This window comes from Diorhabda sublineata, chromosome X (genome assembly GCF_026230105.1).
Source record: "Diorhabda sublineata isolate icDioSubl1.1 chromosome X, icDioSubl1.1, whole genome shotgun sequence".
NCBI classification, from domain to species: Eukaryota; Metazoa; Arthropoda; class Insecta; order Coleoptera; family Chrysomelidae; genus Diorhabda; species Diorhabda sublineata.
Genome location: NC_079485.1, coordinates 15,270,409 through 15,295,376, shown reverse-complemented (window position 1 = coordinate 15,295,376; position 24,968 = coordinate 15,270,409). Strand labels below are relative to the sequence as shown.

General features: G+C 32.9%; 1 protein-coding gene across 2 annotated transcripts in view; it reads right to left on the bottom strand.

The window, feature by feature from the left end:
* Nucleotides 1–1,229: 1,229 nt before the first annotated feature.
* Nucleotides 1,230–24,968, bottom strand: part of LOC130450816 (paired box protein Pax-1) — a 36,251-nt gene continuing 12,512 nt past the window's right edge. For both annotated transcript variants that reach the window (XM_056789458.1, XM_056789456.1), the window contains exons 2-3: nucleotides 4,178–4,428; nucleotides 1,230–4,066 (exon numbers count right to left, since the gene is read on the bottom strand). In XM_056789458.1, coding sequence (XP_056645436.1) covers nucleotides 3,467–4,066; nucleotides 4,178–4,428 — 851 coding nt within the window. In that variant the 3' untranslated portion in view covers nucleotides 1,230–3,466. The remainder of the gene's footprint in view (nucleotides 4,067–4,177; nucleotides 4,429–24,968) is intronic.

Sequence of the window (24,968 nt, the reverse complement as noted above, 5' to 3'; positions counted from 1 at the left end):
CCTTATCAATCTGAATCGGAATCATAAAATGAACCGTTTCAACCAATATTTACAATGAGTGGCTGGATCATTTCATCAGTAATTTTGTTTAACTTTCTTTAAGTTTTGAATTAATAAATAGGTTTTATTACTTTCTCTTATATAAAAATAGTCAATTTTTAAAGCCATTTCTATTTTAAAGGCCTGGAAAGTTATTAATTTTTTTGAAATTTTTGGTCCAACTTTGAGGCCCTATACGCCTCTGCTCTGTGTCGGTTATTATGCGAAACACCCTGTATAATAGACATGGAAAACATTAAAGCCAAAGGAAACGAGATATTTGCAAGTAACCGTTTGACTTTGAATATTTTGAGGACCCGAGATTTTATGGGGTACCTTTCAACTTTCGGATTCGATGCTTTCGAATCCTTATGTAGTTTTAAGAAATATTTTAAAAAAGCATTTTGAAGTTTTTATATGTCTTCCACGGTGGGGTTCGAGTAGTGCACGTGCATCGAGCGCACAGGCACATTAAGAAAACATTTCGTGCATCTAGCGCACACCACCTGTGTTGAATACGAAAGTTCGTTCGACGAGCGCACAAGAAAATTTGATCTGCCGAAGTGAGTCCTAGAGATGGGCAAACATTCGTACTTTTGAATAATTATTATCATTGAGACCAAACGAAAAACCATCAGCAACATCTAAGATTTTCCAAAATGAGCAAATGTTCAATTTCATATAAAATATTGAACAAAAATTGATAGAAAAAATCATTTTTTCTAAAAATGAGTGCATTTTTGGCTTAGGTTCGAAATAACTAAAAATTTCGTATTTTGAATTCTCCACAAAAAAGCCTTTTAATTTAAAAATAGTTAGATAGGGTTAAGTTAGGTTAAGTTAGGAGACTAGAGTATTAACTCTTTGTTAGTTTCTTATAATTTTTTGTTCTTTTATTTACGGTAATAAACATTTCAAACTAAATACAGGGATTAAAGATGCCGTCTTTATATATGCAAATGTGCGCTCTCCTATATAATCTGTGCGCTCGATGCACTCTCCTATATCATCTATGCGCTTGAACCACGGTACGCTCGATGCACGCATCCGTCTTCCACGAAAAGATTTTATATATAAAAATATTAACAGGTCCAAGCACTTGTGAAATATATCCTGTTAATTTTTCTACTTAATTCCAGTCTAGCCATCTTGTATGTAGCTAATAACTGTTAACATACAAATTTCAACAATTTCATATATTCAGTTTTTTACTTTCCAATCACCTCTACAAATCAACACACTCTACTTTGCTTAAAACTAATTAACCTTATTGTTTTGTACAAATAATTAAATAATAATTTAAAGCTTTTAAAGCAAACATTCAAATGAACAATAAATAAAATAGTTACCAACAGTTTTAAACTTTTTTGTTTAGTCCCTCAGACGCAGAATTGTTTCAAAAATGGGTAAATGGATTTCGAAAACCTGACGCGATGCACAACAAAATACACTGTGAGTAAAACTATAAATCGCTATACTTTTTATTTCTTTTATAAGACCATATATTAATAACACGTCAAATGTCACCTGTCAACTGACAAATATCTGAGGCTTCGAACTTTATAAAATAGCTTAACGATTGGAAATTTTTTGGACTAGTAGTCGACAGTACTTTTGGCATAAACAGTGTTGTCACAAGTTTGTTCTAATTAGAAGCGGAGCTGGTAACAAAAACGAGTAATTGAACAACTGAAGTTGCAAACGAAAATCAGTCGTCACTTCTTCTCCAAAGTATAAATCTCATTATTGAATATGTTAGACAATAGTACCAAAACAAAAGTTGCTATACCTACGTACCTAGAACTTTACATCACCAATACTCGAAGGTTTGTAAACAGGATCCTTGCAACCACAAAACATACCTAATTAGTTTTATCTTTGCATCAGTGGATTCCTCGATGGAAATTTCTTGGCGAGTGAGTTTTATTGAAAAATAGTCGGAACTAATGCGTTTCTAGTCACCACTGGGCGTACAAGAAAAGTTGACATTTCGAATTTTGCATTTTTGTATCACAAAACAGCCATCGAATTCTTGAGGAGGTATACATAAGTTATTTAGAAGCCTGTGGGTTTATAATGAAAAATGTTTATAACGAAAGTTTGAAACACTTTGGTGGAATTGCGAGATTACAGATGAGAGCGAAACAAAAAAAGTACAGCACGAAATGAAAGAAACTGAAGATGCAGAAATATACAAAAGGAGAATACACTTTTACAAGAAGGTCACGGTGAAAAAAATCTGGAAAACCCGCTAGTTCTTGCAAGATTTTCCCGAAAACATTTATTTAGTGTTTCCTTCACTAAGGTTCCTAACGAATTTTCACAATGAAAAACAACAATAATACATGTTTGGAAAGTTCAGATTTTGACATAATCACCATTCAGATCAATGCATTTTTGCATGTGGTCCACCGTATTCTTTATGCATGAGTCAGCTGTGAAATGCATCCCTCCCAAGAGTTTGTTTAATTCGGGGAAGAAACGGTAAACACTGGGGGATAAGTCTGGGGTGTGAGGGATAGTATTCCATTCGAATCTTTACATCCATCTATGAATTCTCTGCACAATTTGCGCACATGCTGCACACTCTACACTTTTCTCCATATACCTCACATGATTGGTTAGGAATGAATGTCCACCGGAGGAATGTTTTTTGCACACAAAAAACGAATTAATTGATGTGAGAATTAAATGGAAGCTACCAAAATGATAATGAAAATAGACGCTAGTTTCACCAAATCCTGCTTAACAGCGTTCTTAGTGTCCGCAGCTCCTTGGAAACCTTATTTGATGGACCACCCTCGTATTTCTTCGATATATTTTATATTTTTAGCAAATAATAAATAAAAATATATCTTTTTCTAGCTCGCTTTATGCCATGACAACATATTTACTGGTCTAGCGATCAGCCCCTGATGAATGTATAATTGCACGTTTATTTTCAACGATTGAAAATCACAGTTCACTGATTAAGCAGCTGAATAGAATGTAAACTTAATTAGGTGATAATTATACTTTTCTCATTATATTCTGTTGTGCTCAACAATTTCTCGCTGTTATCACCTCGTAGACAAGTCTTAACACTAGAAAGATCACTGTTCTTAGAAAAGAAATAAATATAATTGCACATAAAGTCCAACGCATATATAAGTTATAAATAATTGAATAAGAAAATATGATTATTGAATTGTTTTTTGAAATAAAGCTTGCTATTGCTGGGGATATTATTTGCAGTGTTCTAGATCCTTCTGTGCTGCATAAATACTTGTGATATTAGCTGTAGTTCATAAAATACGTAATACTGGTAGTCCACTTATCGTCCTTGCGATTTAGAAAAACCACTAAATTCTCTCGCTTTGTTTATTACACTCACTATCAGATTCATTTTAAAGTAGATCGTTTTAGAGCGAAACTCTGTATCTTAGATTCACATCTGCGATCCTGTTAGAGGAAGAGGTCCCATGCCGCTATTTATACCATTCACCATATGCATAGCAGCGGTATTTCCTGATTGAAAGTACATGTAATAATTATAGTTCTGGGAAAAATGATCGACGCCTGTTGGGGAAGCCCCAGATTGTAAAACATCAGGTAACGGTGGAGCGGGAGGATTGCCGTGAGAGCCTCTGTATCCAGCTGCTTGAACGCCTGCTAATAAATCAGGCAAAGGTGGGGCTTGTGTGTTTCCATGAGATCTTCTATAACTGGCTGCTTGAACTCCAGCTAGAATATCAGTAACTGAATGAGAACTTGGCCAACAATGAGAAGTACCATGCCTCTGGGAGGGTGGTGGAGATAGCTTTTGCTGCGGATATGTGTACGTTGGGTATATTGTGCTGTATGAGGGATGAGTATATGGTTGGGAGTGTACTAAACTTCCAATTTTATTTCTAAGTATCCTGCTGATTGAACTAACAGAAGGTACGTTATATTTGTCGCAAACGCCGTCTGAAAGGAGTCGGTCTCTGATTTCCCACGCGAATATTCCAGGGTCTTTTTGTTTCAATTTTTTTATGTATGCTACAACCTGCAACAGAAGTAAATAACATGTCAAATTTCAAAAGATGATCATGAAGTAATTTAACAAATACCGTACCAAATGTCAAGGATTGTATTATTTTTTCTTTTTTGCTCTTACCTTTGGTGTGGTTACCCGAGGTTTCGATCCACCTATCGCTCCGGGTAAAATAGAACCAGTTTCATGATACCTTGCTAAAATTTTCGAAACGCACCCGTGGGATACCCTAAGCTGCCTGGAAATGTCGCAAGGTCTTATTCCAACTTGAGACAATTCCACTATGCGCAGCCTCACTGCATTTGGAAGAGGTCTTCCATTCACAAAAACCCCACCTAGTTGATTAACCTCTCCGTACTGTTGAACTTGATTTTCTAAAACAATATATGGCAATGAAAATTTAGCAAACATGTTTTTTAGTTAATTAAATCAATCAATTAATCACAAAACTTACGGGTGACTAACAAACGTAATAAAGTCATTATTATAAATAATGTAGAATACAATAAGCTAATAGTATTAGTATTCGTCGACTATGACAAGGCGTTTGACTCAATAAACCATCATGAATTGTTTAAAGCTATTGGAAACTACCGTATAGACCACCACTACATTGCATACATATAAACAGAGCATTTCTAAATTCATGCGACAAAATTCAGGAGTTTTCTATAACTTATAAATTCTTTTCGGCTCTCCCCTTTCCGTTCACCCTTTAAAGGTGGTAACTAGAATTGAGTTTTTATAATTTTTTCTAAAATTCCAGTAATGCTAGAAACTTGAAATTTTGTCATATTTGTGCATTGGCAAAGGACTAACTAAGGGTATTTTTTCAATATTCCTGTTACATTATATGGGGGTGGAATTAGCAGCATCCCCTTTATTTCATATCAAAACTTTTTTTCGGATGAAGTTTTATGAAATAAAATTATAACTTGAAATCCTTGTTTTGTTCAGAAATATTAAAACCAATAGCTGCAAAGAAAAAAAATCACACCATCATATATAATTTTTTTAATAAATTGAGTAGAAAACAATGAAGATGTAAAATGTAATATGATTCACCCCCGTATGCAACAGGAATATTGAAAAAATACCCGTAGTTAGTCATTTGCGGTTGCACGATAATGACAGAATTTCAAGTTTCTAGCATTACTGGAATTTTAGAAAAAGATTATAAAAACTCAATTTTAGTCACCACTATTTAATGGTTATATCTCGGAAAGGGGTGGGCTGAAGAAATCTTGTTATAGGAGAGACCTACCTTAATAGCAGGCAATAGAAAAGGTCAAATTATATGCAAAAACAGATCGATCCGGGATCGAAAAGGGCGTCCGAAAATATGGCACAACTTAAAATACACGTTAGAAAGACCGAACTAGACAGTAAGGCAGTAAGGACATAAACGTGGTTGAAAGCTAAACCATTTGCATTTTGCCGACGATCTTGTACTGATCTCAGCTGCCTAGACAAGGTTAATAAAATGATCTCACTATCTCCAACTTTCCAAGAAGTATGCTTAAATATAACTATTGCCAAGACCAAATTTATGACAAATTTAGTCCCCAATCGTAACCTAATGTTAGAAAGAAACCAAATGGAATACGTAACATCCTACAAATATCTGGACATGAGATCCGAATGGAAAGAGATAATCAAACCTGCGAACTAAACAGAAAGATTTGAACTGCATTTGGCAAGCTGAGACATGTATTCAAGTCAGATATACCGACATGTATCAAACGAATCTTGTTCTCCTAATATTGACTAATGGCTCGGAAATACTAATATTGACACAAAAAACTGTAAATAAAATAGCTCAAAGAGTCATGGAGATATCCATGTTAGGAGTGACATTACGAGATAAAATACTAAACAAAGAACTGTATAGGAGAACAAGGTTACGAATGCAATTGGAAGAGTCGTACATTCAAAATGGAACTGGTCTGGCTATGTCGCAAAATTGACAGGTAATAGATGGACGGAGAGATAACTATAATGGCGTCCCAGGGATGAAGAATACAGAAATAGGGGATGACCACCGACACAATGGATGGATGATTAGAAAAGGATATCTTTCAACGGGATCCAATATGCCCAAGACAAAGCAAAATGGTCTAGGTTAAAAGGTTAAAATAGGCTTATGTTCAGCAGTGAACGAGACAGGCTGCTAAATGTAATTCAGTGGCATTTTTATTATGTGTTTGGTGTACAATGTGTTTCGAAAGTAATATTACTGAGTAATATTCCGATGTCTGTTACACAATGTTGTCTATAAGAAATAAATCAAGAAATCTGGCTCACCCCTTCATTATGAACCTTTTTAAAATCCGTATAAGTAAATTCGAACAGCAACACTAACTGTGATGGCAGTGAACCACAATGTCGAAATAAATTATTATCAACTTTCTTATCGTTATCAAGATACTGGTAACTTTAATCGATGACTCGATTCCGGGCGAAAAAGGTGCACATTCGAGAGATATGACCGATCCATTTTCAGCTCATGACTGAGTAACCGGGTGTACAAGTTCAACAAGAGCTCAGAGAAACGCGAGGAGAGGCTGTGAGTGGCGGGACAATGATGAAAAGACTTAAGGCAGCTAACCTTGTGTCAAAAAGGCCAGCTACTAGCCCCAACCTGCCGAGCAGCCCGTCTACGATTTACCAGAGAACACGTTAATTGGACTGACGACCTATGGGACTCCATTCTCTTCTCAGACGAAAGCAGAGTGTGCCTACATGTTAGCGATAAAAGAGGACGAGTTTATAGAAGAGAAAACTTCAGAAACGTTCGGGCTAGAAATCCTGCACCAGCCACAAAATCAGATCTTAAAACTCAGCTCACTGGAGAAAGGGTTAGCATCGAACAAGATCGATTGAAGAATCTTATTCGATCCATGAAAAAGCGATTGGAAACTGTTATTAGAGCCGAGGGAGGAAACACTAAATATTGATAGGTTAATCAAACAAATTATTATGTTGACGAATTGAAGCATGTATTTTCTTTACTGTTGACTAACGGATTTGAGATGCTAAAATCAGATAGAGAATAGATTTTGTACTAGAAACTTTTGATCGCAAACATCGACTTGTTTGCTCACGAGTGTATTTTCAATGGATTTATTCATTTATTGGAGGAAAGCTATTTGTGCAAATGGAATGGAAATGGAAATTTTAGCGAGTTACGTTGTGCAGTTTTGATTTATCGTAGGCACCCCGCATAAGGAAAAGTAGCCGTACAAAAGCTCTAACTATTAAAGGAGTACAATTAGGTAACAAACAGAAGAAACAGAAGGAAAATTCTCATCTGCATAGACATTAAACGAATGCCCTATTAGTATTTTTTATTGTTTACCTGGTCCGGTCTGTAGGCAGCTGCTAGTTGGCCGGAGGCGGAACAGTAGACACCTCCGGCGTTCAAATCCATTTAGTGAACAAATTTACTTTGTCAATATTGTCTTTTTTAACAGATTATTGGTTTAGGGCAAAAACGCGTATGTTCAGAGGCAGAAGAGGTTTATCAGTGAAACGTTTTCAGAGAAACAACATTATTAAATTTAGCTTACGAAATATTTATTAAGAATGATGCTTAAATATACTACAAGGGTATGTTGGAATTTAATCAAGATTTGACTGTTCAATCGAACGAGTAGTAAGAGCGGTTTGTGTTTTATTTTAATCCTTTTTAGCGATTCTAAAAATACTTTTCTATTAATCTCCAAAAGTACTCAGTCGATGGTTTATTTTACTTTATTTTTTCGGTAATTTGTTAAACGAAGGAACTCCTCGGTAGCCTTAATATTCGAGTCGGTCTGTCGCTTCGTTCCAGAACACTAACTAGTAAAAGTGATTATGTTCATTTCGGTACTCAGCTGTGCTCAGCGATGTCGTTTGCACGTATTAAAACCAAAGTCCTTTTATTTTTGTAGACCAGATATTTATGAGCCGCTCTTGGAATTTATTAATAGTAAACATTTATTTCATCTGCATTTACAAATAATGTAATTTATCGCTTGTGATGTCATAATTTGCAACTGGAAAATAATGTTCTACTTAAAATTAGAATTTAATTTAGTTTTAATGTTTTATTTAGGGGGTTATGGGTAATCAGTTTAGTAGGATACGTGTTATTAAAGGTTTTATGATAAATGAATCGATTACACACGATTTTTTGTTGGCTAGTACGAGGGGATACAAGGTACAAGAAAAGTACTAGTCTCATTAGAAAAATGATTTCATTTGCGCTGAAAGTATGAAAGTAATCACCACCTATATTCATACACTTTTGTAACCACTTGAAAACAATAAAAAAATTGATGCTTCATACACCTCATCCTACATCGTGAAGCATCGACTACGTAAATTTTTCGTTAGAAATCACGTAAGTTCGAATCAGGAAAATAGAGTGTATTGAGGGAAGGAACAAGCACTTGAAGGGTAGATAAAAACCTGAAGTATTACTAACTCATTATTAGTCTTAATCGAGTGTTTGTAAAGATAACGTATTTTTTCATGCAACGTCTCATAGGTAAGTTATTCAAAAATTGCTCATTTATTCATTTGTTCAAATTCAAAACCATGAAAGTTACTTCTTGTTCGAAGTTATGATATTTTCAATTATTTAATGCAATTCATGGTTAATAACGTGTGCTATACTTACTAAAACTCCTATAATAACAATTAGTATAATGCCGATCATTAAATTTTATCTTTACAAAAAGAAATAAGAGACGCCCCACTGAGAAATGGATCGTAAACAACTTGTCAAGGTCCTCATTATAATATTCAATTTTGAGAATCAGTGATTTATTTAAAAGTATAGATAAACAACAACTTTGCACAAAAAATTGATCCCTTGGAATTCCTAAATAAAATAGGTTACTAAATCAAATAATACTGAGAAAATATTGAACGTATATAGGGTATTATATATAATTCGAAATAGTTTTTCTGTAATTATCAGGTAGGTACTTTTAGTAGGGTTTCCGATTCACAGTCAGTATTTAGTTGTGAGCTGTGCAAGTGTGTGATGTATTGAAGGTCAATTTATTTTTAAATGAAAAGATTTGTGAATAATAAACCGTGGCTTGAAGATCAATCATGCATAAAGAGAAGGCAAACACTTGAAAAGAGAAGGCAACATCTATCAAAAGATGCTCAAAAAGTGAATTTAACCGTTTTTAACCGCATAATTCTCAAACTACACTCCATAAAATTGCAAAGCAATGAGACGAAAAAACCTCCACTCCAAAATGCGATCACATCAAACATAATACAAAATCTTCAAAATATTATTGAAGAATTGAAAAGGAAACATATCCTTAAGGTATGTTCGGTACGAACCCTAGAAAATTTTTTTACATGATCTTAGAAACGGTAAATAAAAGACAAACAGTAAAGTGGAATGATGTTATGAAGGAAGACAAATCTATTACTTGGATGAAACATGGTTTGTCAGCCGGGATATGATGGAGTGATCATTAAGTTAGAAGGATTTAAAGGATAGCTTTTCAGATTACCACGAGGATATTGAAGGTACCCTCTTCGAGTTATGGTTCAAAGAAAAATTTATATGCAATTTTATTGAAACGACAATTATGGATTCGTTATATAAATAACGAATGAGATCTAATATTGCTACATTCTCAGAAGAGTTAACAGTGTTTTTTTTTTGGTAGAAGGAAACTTTCCTATAAGGGGCCATCCATAAAGTACGTCACACGTTAATGGGGAGGGAGGGTATCACCGAAGTGTGACATCGTGTGACAAGGGGGTCAATAGTTTTGTGACGTCACATGTTAACATATAAAATACTAAAACGCAAAGTTTGGATGTGAATTGAAAATTTGAAAAATTTTATGAAACGTTGGACATAATGTTGATTTTATTAGATTATTATTTAATAAAAATAAGTAAAAAATGAAAATAGCTGTTTTCTCTCGATTATTTTTAAATACATACATAAATTTAAAAAATGTGTGACGTCACATCAGGAGGGGGGGGGGGGGTTATAAAAATGTGACAACCTGTGATAAGGACGGGGGGAGGGGTTCAGAAGTCCTAAAATTCGTGTGACGTACTTTATGGATGGCCCCTAAGTACACATTCCTATCAATATTGTGCTCCCGATACACAAACTTCTCAACAACTTGAGTGATTTAAAAAATTGATCGATTCCCTTAAAGGTTTTGGAGCTTTTTTTTGGGAATTGCATATATTTCAATACTTTACTCTACCAAAAAAAGTGAACTCTGTTTACAGCATTAAATTATAATGGGTTAACAAATTCATCTGAATAGATTCGAACCCATCTGCAGCTCATTACCGTTGAAGGCAACATACGGCCTAATTTGTAAAATAATCAAAGAAAAAAAGAGAAAAATAGCCAAATTTCAAAGAACTACACTTTGCATTTCCGACGTGGGTTAGGCCAGTTATAACGGCTTTCTCAAATTACATAAAGCTGAAAGCCGACTTTGGTTAGTAAAACTAACTTTCAAGTTTTATATTACACCATTTATTTTGAGGAAACAGTCAGGTTATTAATTTTTTTCACCGCATACTCTTTAGTTTGTAAAATATTATTCTGTAAAAAATAATAAACTTTTTTGGAAATCATTTGTGTACGACTGTAGAATAGCCACTACAACTTTGTTATGCATACTTTAAATTGCTCTTTGTATCTAAATTTGTATCTAAATATTTCCGATATTTCAAGACGCGCTCAAAACCTCAATATGCTATTGAAAAACTACACAAAACTTGATTTTGAGGTAGATAAGGGTTTGAGTTAGAGGTGATTTCTGAGAATAAAAAGGTTAATAAGTGAAAATTTATGGATGATATATATACATAATATCAAATTTTTTTGTATCTTTCCGAAATATTTAACTTCCAGCAAGTTTTTTCGAACAGACCAAATTTTTTTCAAAATTTTCGTGTAAAAAGCCTCTTTGTGAAAAATTTCGACATATTCAAGAAGTTTTTTTCCATTTTCAGACCAAAATATAAAATTTTGTTTCAAAACTTCAGATTTTACATTCCAAAGAATTTTTAAATAGAGTTTTCCGGAATATCCGGATAATATTAATCAATTTTCCCCTTATAATATTTTTTTAGGAAACTTTCATTAACATCAGAGTCAAAAAAATTTTTGATTCACAAACTTAAGTGTCAATATCGGAAATTTTATTTCAAAAGTTCAGATTTGACGTTATATAACTTGCTTCGTATAATCACGAAAAAGCTGTTGTTACGAGCATGTTAAACCTTTTTTCAAAATTTTGCCGTTTATAATTATAAAATGCTTTTTTTTTTTAAATTTATTTACATCCGTGGGGTCAATTTATAGGCACTGTCTTTTACGTACTTAATTTATTTGCACAATAGACTTAACTAACTTTCAATAATTAACTGATCGCTAAAAATTTTTTTATTTCGTTCTGTTCACTATGACTATTTATTATAAACTAACTAATCTGCACGAAATGAACTCGTTTATATATCCGAACGAAGTTCTCAAAAATTCTAGAAAATAAAGAAACGAAACAAATCAATTGATTCAAAAGAAACGATGCAAACAAATTACCTGCTATGATAAAACCTCATATGAAAAACAAATATCAAACGAATTTCGGGCATATCGAACGTAATCAAACGAGTCGCGCCTTAGCCTAATTTAGAATTCCACTAGAATCGGACAGGACCGGCTTCAGGGCCCATATCGCGGACTTGTTCGTAACATTATGTAGGAATATGTATTTCCGTCCAGAGTTTCTGAAAATTATATTAATTTTCAAAACAAATCAGTTTTCATGGATTTTTCTCAATTTTTCCGCTATAATATTTTTTAAAATGATCAACTGAAGCTTTTGTTTAGTGAAATTCCATCAGAGTCAGAGACAAAAAAAATTTCTATTAAAAAACCATACAAGAAGTTTTGTACCAAAAGTTGAAAAGTAATGCTTGATAATCACAATAAAGTTATTGTATTTTTTCTTTGATAGTACTAACGTTCCTCTTTAGATTTTCTTCATTGCAAAGTATTTATTCTACAGCTGCAAATATTATGATTTTCTATAGTATTATTTTCACCGAATGATTTACTACAAGTTTCACCCTGTATACTTCCTACAAATACAAATTTGAAGGAATTAAACATAAACAATCAATTAGATATAGGTTTTGTTCATTGGTAAATTATAAAAATTGTCGATATTTCATACGAGGAGGGTTCTAGAAGTACCTGGCCCAACAAAGGGAACACAAAAATTTTGGAAAAAAATATATTATTTTTCAACATAATCTCTTTCTACCGATGTTCAATAAGTTCGATAGTTCATGGGGCTAAATCTGGCGACTAGGTAGCATGAGGTAGCGATTCAAACTTTAATTCATGAATTTTGGTCATTTCTATAACGAATATGTGAGCTGGTGCATTTTCTTGATGAAACACCACTTTCTTCTTAGCCAGTTGTGGCAATTTTTGCTTGATTTCTTCGCTCAAACGTTGCAATAAGTTCGCATAATATTCGCCGTTGATAGTTTTTCCTTTTTCAAGATAGTCAATGAAAATTATCCCTTGCGTATTCCAAAAAAACGAAGCAATGACCTTGGCCTGCAGGTGGAACGGTCTTTGCCTTCTTTGGAGCCAGTTCTCCCTTTCAATTCCATCGTTTTGATTGTTCTTTTGTTTCGGGTGTGAAGTAATGAATCCACGTTTCATCCATGGTTATAAAACGCCGCTAAAATTCTGCTTTATTTCTGTGAAACAAAAACACTCGATGGAAACCTCTTGACGACACTATTTTTGTTCCATTTTGAACAAACGCGGCACTCATCTTGCGCACAGCTTTCTCATGTCCAAATTTTCAGTTAATTTGCAATGTATCGCACTTTTTCAAATGCATACTATGACTGCTAGCTCGCGCACTTTCAGTCGACTATCATCCAGTACTGATTTGTGGATTTTCTTCAATAATTCTGAAGTCGTCACCTCATTTGGTCCACTCCTTCGATGCTGGTCTTCCTATTTCGTACGGTCTCGTCTAAACTTTGCTACCCAATATTTTACTGTTAATAACGAAGAAACAGTCTCGCCCAAAGTAAAATCAAGTTCTGCTTTTATATTGGTTAAACAACGAAGCGTGTCCAAACTTGAAACATATGCTGTATAGAATGTGTACTATTACAGTGGTATTTTACTAGCGACTACCGCCATCTCTAGGTCAGGCCAGACATTTCTGGAACAATCCTCGTAATTGTGTTGTAGCACCAGCTGCTGCATCAGTAATTTTGTCATGTACATTTTAAACCTCGCTTTCACTGCTGCTTTCCACTATTTATTGTATCAATCACAAGCAAACACCATTCATACTTGAAAAAAACAATGATTAAGATGTCTAATTGAATTGAAAGTTCGTGATTTAGTAATGATGAACTGCATTTACCTAATACCTACCTTAATTTCCATAATAATACTTGTTACCACGTACATACAATGATAGGTCAGGTCAGGTACTTCTGGGTGCATCTTCGATAGTCTTAGAAATATTAAGGGTAATATACGAGCATGTCAAAAATTGTTCGTTTTTTGTCAAAAAACTGGAAAATGTGTCCATATAGTTAAGATATGTGCAAAATTATGTAGGATTATGTATTTTCGTTCAGATTTTCAAAAAATTATACCTATCAGTTTTCAAATTCAATTCAAATTGAAGTAAGTATTTTGAAAAATTCATATTTTTCTCCTATAATAATTTTTGTAATTGCTACTGCTACCGACATCTTTTTCGAGATCGAGGTGTCAAGGTCAAAGAAAAACGTTCAGAATTTTCAGAATCAAAAACAATTTTTTCCCATTTTCAAACCAAAGGGGTCGCTAGCTCACAAAAACCTACTGTATTTGACATAAATTTTTGCACTACGATTTTTCATAATAGATTTCACTCCAATTTTCACCCTGTATATGTCCTATAAATATGAAATTTCAAAAATCAAGTGTGTAGGCAGTTAATTAATGCATCTTTTGTTTATGGAAAGTCGTTGGAAGATGTTTCGTATCTCTCCTCAATTACTCAATATATTTCGGAAAATAAACGGTTGATTTTTTTAAATTCCATTATGATTTATGTTGAAGTTACAACAAGTCTAAAGATGACTTTCTCTACCATATTACACCATATTGAAGTTATCTGTTAGAAAGTACAATACTAATCATATCATTGATATCTAAACAAACAACTTGACAATCGGAAATTAAAAAAAGTGTATTAACCATGACTAAATATGTTATTTATTACATTTGTTTCGGCATTGTTTTATCGATACTTTCTCATAGCATAAAGGTGCAGAATAAAACGATCGTAAATCGTAATATATACGAGGCGAAACTGAAGCACGTTCGAAAATACATAAAAGTACAATAAACTAATATGGGAACAGTTCCGAAAAGCAGTAAACTTTTTAGAGGGTTCTTAAACTGATTATTTCAGAGATTCGGTTACAAATGATTACCTTATTTTGTGTTGGTAAGGTGAGACTTGATCATGAAATTTTAATGAAATTTTAAACAAAGGAATATTTGAGATTTCCTTTCCAGATGGTGAATTTTGGGTAAAAGCATAAAATACATTGTGTCGAAGATGGGACTACGATGATTTCTGTCATCAATTTTAGCCTCTTTCTCAAACAACTGCTGATATTTCAAACAGAACAAACCGACAAAACTAATTCATTTGATCTGTATTTTTAATTATGTCTTTAACATAGAATTTCAATAGAAGCTTTGATACTCTAGAGCTTCCCTGCGCTTCTCAAGCACTCATGTAAATGTTCTGGAACAAACTTAAACTACAATCTTCAGAGCATGAACTGCAGTCGAATTCGCTATCTCACAAGAATACGGCTTCTTCAAAATACACATTTTTTATGTACAAACCCAATCGGCAAAAAGGTTTTGCGCACGACCAAAGATTTTTTGAACCACTCTGATTGAAATGAAGGTACCGAATTTTAGTTCCAGCAATTACGTCCTGAATAAACGATCACTAGTAGATAAAAAATCTCCAAATCTACATCTGGTCAAAATGAGTACAATGTTTACACTACGACTACACTCACAATTAAACGCGTTTCGATAACCAAGTTATCATCTTCGGAGACTGAAGGTAAACTTAAACCTATTAACTCAACTTTCCTATTTATACTAAATTTTCCCACCAATGAGCCTTTTCCCGCGAAAATAATTCCAACAGAAAACCTCCTTGGTGGAAATCTTCATATTTATTCTTTAACTACTAAACTATAGAGTGGGCTGTAAGGAATATGATGCCTTTTGTCCCCACTTAAACTGTTCCCTGGGAATCAATCACAAAGTTGTTTTAGCTGTTCGATTGAAAACAAATTTTGTACCCAATCCAGTTTTGAGTTTACTTGTTATTATTACTTACTTCGTAGTTAATTCCTTATAATTTTTGGAAATATATTAGAGAACAATTCATTGCAAATTTTGCATCGAAGTACCATGTATAACGTTCGCACTAATTTAATGACATTCGGTACATAACTTGAAACTACTGTCTATTTTTCAAAACAGCCGTTAGATGGCCTAAATGCTCAAGAGTTTTCTTTAAATCATCAGGGGTTGGATTTAGGAACCGGTGCGATATTGACAACCCTACCTTATCGAAGTAGACAAATGAGAAAAAAAGCAATGAATTTGTTCCATTAAAAATTTAGTTTTTTCCGCCAAAAAAAAATTTTGAGTGTTGCTATAAAGAATGGCATAAAAGTGTCTAAAGACGTTAAAAATTTTCAGCTAAACATTGATGAAATTTGATTGTAACGAGTGTATTCTATTTTGGAATCAATTGGAGTTTCTGAGAATGAATGAAAGTTAAAGCTGAGTAAATGTTTCAGCAGACCGTAAAAACTCCTATAACACCAGTTGACACTGTAAAATCGTTAGTTTTGGTTGTCACATTAACAATTTTAACGAGTTACTGTAAGCATTGTATATTCTTTATACAATGCTGTAAGTATCTAAAAACTTCACATCTGTATCTTCTTGAAAAGTCGTATTAAACCGCTGAATTTAAAGAGAGTTAATTTTAATTAGAATACAAGGAGATTTCCTGATTTTCTTTTTCACTAAATTGACGACACCAATCCCGTTGAATTTGTTAATCTTGAAAATTGCGTTAAAAATAATTACGAAAGTGACGATATACGAGGTCTCGCTATTAAATAACGAGACTGGTTACGAAAAAGGGTTTTTTTATAAAAATTATTCTACATTCGAATGCTCCCCTTCAATATACTCCTTTCCCCTTGCCACAAAACCCTTCCATACGTTTTTTCCATTGATCAAAGCAGTGCTGAAAGTCTTCTTTGGTAAGTGCCTTTAGGAGCTTTGCCGTTTTTTGCTTTACCACTTCCATCGACTCAAATTGGGTCCCTTTCAAAGCAGATCCTTTTCTAACCTTTCTAATCTTTCAAGGAAATCTGATTAGACCCGTTGATGTCAGGAGATTTTTCGACACAGAGTTTAGTTATGTGTAATTCCTGGTGTAAAATTTTTCTAACCTTTTCTTTAAGTCTTTATCAAAATATTTTGATAAAGACTTGGAAAAATTATCAAAAAAAACTAATTTTGAAACAGAAGTATATATGTAATATGTATATAGTATTTATCAAAACCTCCTATTATACCTATATGCAACAGTCATCCGGGTACTATCATTACTCACGTGCCCTACTGAAGCATTCATTCGGTTGTCAACTGAAGGCACGCGGTCAAAATGTTGGTTAATTTAAGTAGAAGGGCATTTTTCAGAAAACCATATGTGTGAATCTTTTCCTGCCCTTGTCATGAATGTAACTTATGTCTTCGAAATAAGGGTCGTAACCTTATGTAAAGCTCGCAAATTGTTTTAGATAATATTTCGGGAATTTTAGGGGGAACATAGTTAATTTATTTAACAAGGAAGGGGATTCAGTAAATACTATGGTTGATCAGAAAATAGGATAAAACCGCTTATTTAACAATAAGTGCAAAAATAAGCTTACAAAATGTTTTATCTATGGTGATATTATAGTAACTTTGAGGATTGTTATGCGTGAGCGATTTGAAAGTGTAAATGAATCATCTGAGGACAAGGAAGTGTCATGAACTGAACATGAACTATTGATATCTCATAGGTTCAGGAAAAGCGCTTTAATAGATAGTTTGTAAATGAAATATGTGAGTGCCAAATTTGTCGAAAATCGAAGGTCTTCGAATTTGTACGGGATCGCGTACATACAAATCCAGATTTTAGTGCGAAAATTGCTACTGGTTGGATTTACTGTCCTCATCATCATCATCAAGCCTTTCAATCCCTTGTGGATTATGGATATCGCTTTTGGCGCTTTAAATCCTTTTTTGAGGTGGATTACTCCTCGTTTTCTAATTTTTATTTTCTTTATAGTTTGTCGTTAGGGATTTACTGTCACTGAGACAAAAATTCCAATTGCTCAATGGAAAAACAGTGACTTCCTCGTGGTCATGGTGGATGTTTTCTAATGGAGCAATCTGCGAAAATAAAATCCTTAAAACTGTCCATTAGGTTCTTTCTTTATAATATATCAATTTTATGGTATTTAACCTTACATGCTATGCTAAAAGGAAAACGTTTCGAATATGATACTGCGATGTAATCTTCAATTCACGGGGCTTTTGAGCAGTCCACACTTTTCTCAAATGTTCTGTACAGCTTATGGCTCTAAAAGACCAATAAAAGACGGAAAACATGTATTAGCTCAGGTACATTCATGAAAATTTTAGTTCTAAATTAGTAAATAAAAGTAGACTATAGACTCATTTTTTTTTCAAGAGTTTATACAAAGCGTTTTAGAATCATTCTTCAGATAAATTGATTTAAAATGTTTAATGTTTGAAATGAATAATCTAAATGATCGTAAAAAATGAGAGAAAAGTATACAGTAGCATTCAACGAATGATTAGAAACATAAATCCAGAAGAAAAAAATAACAACAAAATAATAAAAATCGATATCTGGTTACTGGAATGGAAATTAATGAAAATATTGAAAACCACTTGAAACAGTAAATGACGAAAAACATATATTTATCTGTGCAGTTATTATAATCGAAAATATTTATATGTTTTGCCTTTTCTTTTTCTCAATATTATAGTGGGCTGTTAACAAGTTGCTATACTTCTGTCGTTCAAACATAAAAAGTAATTAATTAGGGACGTATGCGTATGTATGAACAAGTGCTCGTTGTCTCATAATTAAAATTTATAATAAAATCGTTGGGCGTCGATTTGCGCCTCTTTAAGCATTTAACTGGGCATCACTTTAAAAGATCTAGATATGTAATTTACTGGCAATGAATGCAAACAAGTCTCCGACATTGTCATTTAGGCGTGCAATAAAAATGGCCGGCAACAGTCATTATTATTGCTGGATCTTTACCAGCAAATGATTCGGACCATGGCAAGCAGCTGGGACCTCTCCACGCATGCTGGACGTCAAATTACCCAAACGTCCATTTTAATCGAAACTACTTGGAAATTTCAACGTTTATATTATGTCTGCTTCTTACTTGGATTTATTTACTTTGGCTATTACTTGAGTACATTATATACGACAGACTACAATGTATTCCATTTTCTGCACCAATTAATTATTCAATTAATTCATAATATAAATACACTACGAGTTTTAATAATAGATTGCCTCAATTTTTCTCTAAAATAACTTTTTATTTTTAAGGGTAAAAACTATTACATTTTTTCATTATTTTTTCTAGACTAGTACGTTTATTGATATCATCATGATAACTCTTAAGCTAACCTCACTTTGTATGGATGGAATTAATTACCATATAAATTTTGTATAATGTTCTTTAAGATTCAAAAGTCAACGGAATGAGAATAATTATGTTAAAAATTTGAAGGTTATAATAATATTATATTTAATTAATATATTTAAATTATTACTCGACAAACTTGTAAAATGAAATCTTGGAAAGTATATTATGAAAATAGGACGATTCGAATAATAAATACATTAAAGATCTGAATGAAAAATAGGGATAAAGATATTTGTTTTAAAATGAGACGATATAGATAATTTTAATAGCATGAATACCATTAGTATGCTGGTATATAGCTAATTGTTAATGCGAACTTTTGGTTGTTTAATACTTTACCTACACCTGGCAAATTAACATTAACATTTTTCAATTAAACGCATAAGAAAAGTTACGATGTGGCCACACATGATTTGAATTAAGTGAGCCTTGAATAATATCAGTGATATGGGCTTTATCTTTGACATTAGATGATGACCTTTCGACTTAGGTTCACTTGAAAAGATATCATGCGTAATATATTGTGCTTAAAATGTGTAAAAGTATTTCGAATGAAGCATAACATCATTGATAATTTTAGATTTATGTTTGTCGATATTTTTGTTTAATATGAAAAATAATGTATGCTCATACGTATTAGTTTCATTCAAGTAATGAAGCTTCAAGAAATATAAAAACATAACACTTTTACGGGTGAAACTATAGTTTTCTGATGAATTTACTAGTAATTACGAGGGCTGGCCCCTTTGTTCTGCCCCCAGTTTTCACTATCAGGTAATATTTTTATGTAGACGTCCATTGGAATTTTTTCAACATTCTTGAAATGAGGAAAATTGTGTCCTTTTAAGTCAGTTTGCATTTGAAAAAGACAGTTCCTAAAGACGGTTTGTTTTTGAAAAAGAAAGTATAAAGGAAAATTTCAGTGTGTTTTGGGAAAGAATATCTATAGGCAAATGTTTTTTTTTTCATGAAAAAGACAAATGTCGGATTTTTCTAGAAGACTGTAAAGACAAATGTTTTATTTATAAAAAAAAGTGTATGTATGAAAATGTCAGTTTATTGTGCAAAAAGACAGTCTATAAAGAAAAAGATCAGTTTTTTTTAAATAGACAGTTCCTAGAGCCAAATGTCGGTTTGTTTTTGAAAGAGAAAGTTTACGAAGGAAAATATCAATTTATTTAAATAAGACAGTTTCTAAAGGCAAATGTCCTTTTTTTATGCAAAAAACTAGCCCTGAACAAAAATTTAGGTTTTTTTGAAAACAGTTTGTAAAGACGAATGTCGTTTTGCTTATGAAAAAAAGTCTATGAAGGAAAATATCAGTTCAATATTGTTGCGGAAAAAGACAGCCTCTAATAGGGAAATGTCCTTTGTTTTATGAAAACAGTCTCTAAAGACAAATGCCATTTTTAAAAAAAAAGACAGTTTGTGACGACAGTTGTCAGTCTGTTCTTCAAAAGAACAGTTCCCAAAGACAAATGTCGGTTTGTTTTAGAAAAGACAGTCTCTAAAAGGGAAATGTTCTTTTTTTTTATGAAAAAGGGAGTCTCTAAAGACAAATGTCGTTTTTTTGAAAAAGACAATTTGTGACGAGTTGTTGATTTGTACTTGAAAAAGACAGTTCCCAAGAAAAATATCGCTTTGTTTTAAAAAACAGCCAATAAAGAAAAATGTCAGTTTTTTTAAAAAAAGACAGTTTCCAAAGACAAATGTTTTGGAATAGAAAGCCCTAGAAACAAATGACATTTTTTATTGGAAAAGAAAGTGCCTAAAGACAAATGTCGGTTTGTTTTAGAAAAAGAAAGTCTATAAAGAAAAATGCCATTTTGTATTGGAAAAGACAGGCTCTAAAAGGGAAATGTCTTTTTTTTATGAAAAAGGCAGTCTCTAAAGACAAATGTCGTTTTTTTTTAAAAACACAGTTTGTGACGACAGTTGTCGATTTGTACTTGAAAAAAACAGTTCCCAAAGACAAATATCGGTTTCTTTTAGAAAAGATAGTCTCTAAAAACAAATGTCGGATTTTTTTAAAAAAAGAAAATTTGTGACGACAAATATCGGTTTGATTTTCACAAAATCAAAAATGTCAGTTTTTAAAAAAGGCAGTTCCCAAAGACAAATGTCCGTTTGTTTTGGAAAAGGCAGCCTCTAGAAACAAATGCCGTTTTTTTGGAAAAGACAGTTCGCAAAGACAGATATTCGTTTGCTTTGGAATATATAGCCTCTAGAAACAAATGCCGTTTTTTTTAAAAAGATAGTATCGGTGTTTTTGGAAAAGACAAATGTCGGTTTATTCTTCAAAACGACAGTTCTTGAAGATAAACGTAAAGTAAGTCCCAAATAGAAATGTTCGTCTTTGGAAAAGTCAATTTTTGGCTCGTTTTCTAAAAAGACAGTAACTGAAGACAAATAAAGGTTTGTTTTCATAAAAAACGTATCCATAGATATGTAATTGTAATTTTTCTTTTCAGATCGAAACTTTCTAAATTATTTTTCATAAAAAAACTCACTATTCATTCGAATAGATCTAAAATTAAGACGATTCATTTATACAATAAATATAAAAAGATCTAATTAATTATAATTAGATATACAATAATAATCAACGATTTTCTAAATGTACCTAGAGCTATTAACGTTGCTTGTTGACCCGACAAGAGATAAATTTGTATGAAACCCTATTAGAAACTCGATTCTTTTAATATTTACTCAAGCTACCGGTATCTTTGAACACGATGTGGACAACCTTTTAAGCAGCTTTTTCCTAATAACGTTACTCAAACACTTCCGATAACATTCAGCAAACAATCGAAAAATGTCTGTGTGTGTATATATTTGAGTACTCAAAATGTACCAGAGACAATTAGTTTATGGTGTGTCCTCTCTTTACCCTTTTTTCGAATTTGTTTTACTTAACTGAAATTCTTTGTCAAATTGTCCGACTCAAGTTTTTCTTAGAAGAGCTGAGGACGTTCGTAGACGTTCTTAAAATATAAAATACTCATGTCACACTTATTAGACTGAATTAGAGGTAAAAGAATTTGGAAAAACAACGCAGACATATAATAAACACAAAATACATTAATATGAAACAAGTATAATGTAAAAAAATCAAAAGTGTACAATCATAAAAAATATACACACAGCTTTTTCGTAATTATATAAATAACTTTGAGAAAACATCAAATTTCTACTTTTGAACCAATTTTTCCAAAATAGAGGTAGTAATAGTGAAGATGACACATCACAACGAACAGAGAAAAGCTTTATTTTTAACCTATTTGCAGATGAAAAACCTCAATTAGAAAATAACCTGGAAGATGATGTGCCTGGGCTGATAATTACAACAGAAGTGATTACTAGAGAAATAAATAGCTCAAGAGATAAGGAAACGGTTGGGCCAGATCTAGTGCCAGTTGGACTGCTCAAAGTATTAGACAACGACGGTATCAAGAGGCTTCAAATGATTTTTAACCAAATTTACAACACAGAAAACTTCCCAACCAATTGGCTCACACCTCTTCTCATCCCGCTGCCACAAAAGAACTACACAACAAGATGCAACGACAACAGATTAATTAGCTTTATAACTGCGAAAGCGCTATTGTATTTAGAAGGTGTCTCGGTACGAGAGAGGCACTATTTGCAACCCAAGTACTGGTTCCAAACTGCCATGACCAGAGGAAACACCATAAACTCGTTCAAATATTGAGGCGACTCAACATAGACAACAAAGATATACGCTGTATTAAAATCTTGTATTTTAACACCAATCAGCTGCAGTTAGAATTGTCAACGAACTTTCAAGGGCCCAGAAAATCCTTAGAAGTGTTAGACAGAGATGTGTCTTCTCACCACTCTTTTTTAATCTTTATTCGAAAAACATCTTCCAAGAAGCCCTCGAGGGTCAACAATTAGGTATCAAAATGGCACATGCATCAACAATATATATGCCGATGACACAGTCATGATAGAAGATAACATGAATGACCTCCGAAGTCTTGGAATACACAGCCGGCTTTTCGGAATCAATATCAACATAATCATGAAATTCAAATACCTACGTGCCTAAGAATTCTGACCGCAACCTCAGAATAAGATTTACAAAATGTTACGTATAATTGTACGATTTAGAACGCTGGACAATGAAAGTTAACACCATGAACAGATTGGAGGCATTTGAGATATTGATCTACCGAAGAATTTTGAGAGTTCCATGGGCAGCTAGAAAAACCAACGAAGAAATTCTGAGGGGAAGAGGGAGAGGACGTGAATTGCTGGGCACGATAAAACGTAGGAAAACAGCATACCTGGGAAATGTGATACGGAGCGAGAGGTATCATTTGCTTCAACTCTTGATAGAAGAAGAGTCAGAAGGAAGATGGACATTGGGTAGAAAGAGGATGTCATGGCTCCACAAAAATTGGACAGGGATAAGAACCACAGGTGAATTAATTCATACCAGAGATTAGAATGGTCATAAGTGATTGCAAGCATCCATTAATGGATAGCATAAGAAGAATAAGTGAATATAATGGTGTGAAATAAGAAATTGGAGGCTACTAGTAGAATATTATTAAAAAATTGTGAGGGGTAAATAAATAGAATTTGATATTTATTGAATCGAGGAGCTCGTTTTAAAATTTGGAACAAATAAAAATGGCTTCGTTCTGTGTGATGATAGTGTTTGTTAAACGCAAGGAGGTTATCAGATGACATAAATTTCAACCAGACTTTTTGGTATCGATATTGAAAGTTTAACCATCTCAGTGACAAATGGCTGGCAGATCCTAGCAATAGTTGGTGTAACAACGAATTCTTAAAAGTTATTATTTAGTCCTACTATTGACAATTGTGTTAACTATAAAGTACACCGAGATGGAGTTTGCTTATTTTTTTGGTCCATTCCATATCATTTATTCTTGCTATGACTATAATATTCGCTATGCTGCATGTTTAATTTAAAGACAAGACAAATTTAATTTATTCAAGTGAATAACCTGATATATTTTAGAATGAAATTTATCTTAAAAAGTCTATTATTTAATTTTTTTCTGGTTTAAAATATACTTTGGCACAATATTCACCTTGCTGATTGCTTTCGGTCGGTTATCTCATGTAGAATGACAATTTTAATTTAAACACAACATCTGATAATCGTAAATCAAAGCGACGACTTCAAACATGCCGACGTCTTTATATGAATTTTCTAAACCACAAAGCCTAAAATTGTGAGTAGCAAATTATCCATGGTTCCCGCCTCGAAACAAAATCCCCATTCAACAATCTGTAGCGAAAGCACAGTCAAATATAAAAAAAAAGTATTTTCGATTTTGTGATTTATTTTCAATTTATTTTAGTTTTTTCTTGATGTGACTGCCTTTAACTTAGAAATTGTTAATTTATAGTGTAGTTATATTTACTTTTAGTTATTCAAGAATCAAAATAGAACACTTGTGGTTCTCTAGGGTTGTGAAATTTGTCATGAATCCAGACGTAGTGCAGTCCATGAGTTCTTGATATTATATAGTAAATAGAGTGGCAACACGTTTTACACACGTTTTTCAACTTGCTGCTTTGATTCTTTTCACAACCACTTAAGTTTTTTCGCAAAATGTCTCAAATTGAGTTTCACGCTGGTATAAAAGTTTTGACTAAAGAAGTATTAACACCGACGCAAATCAAAAACAGAATGGAGTCTGTTTACGGTGACTTATGTCCATCATTTTGAATAATTAAAAATTGGTCGGCAACTTTTTGAGTCGGTAGAGCCAAAAATTACAATACAAAAAAAATTTTTGTTGCCAATAATAAATAGTACTCGCATAAATGAAGATTTTGGTAAAAAATCTAATCTAGAAAAAATATCTATTTATTCATATATCCCTGATGCTAATGCTAACTTGCACAGTTTCTTCTTTATGCCCGTAGTTTTAACAGAGCTTCGCAGTACAATTGATGACATCAAAAATAAATACTCTTTTGGAATTGATGGTTCTAATGACTTAATGACATCAAAAGTGTTTTCGAG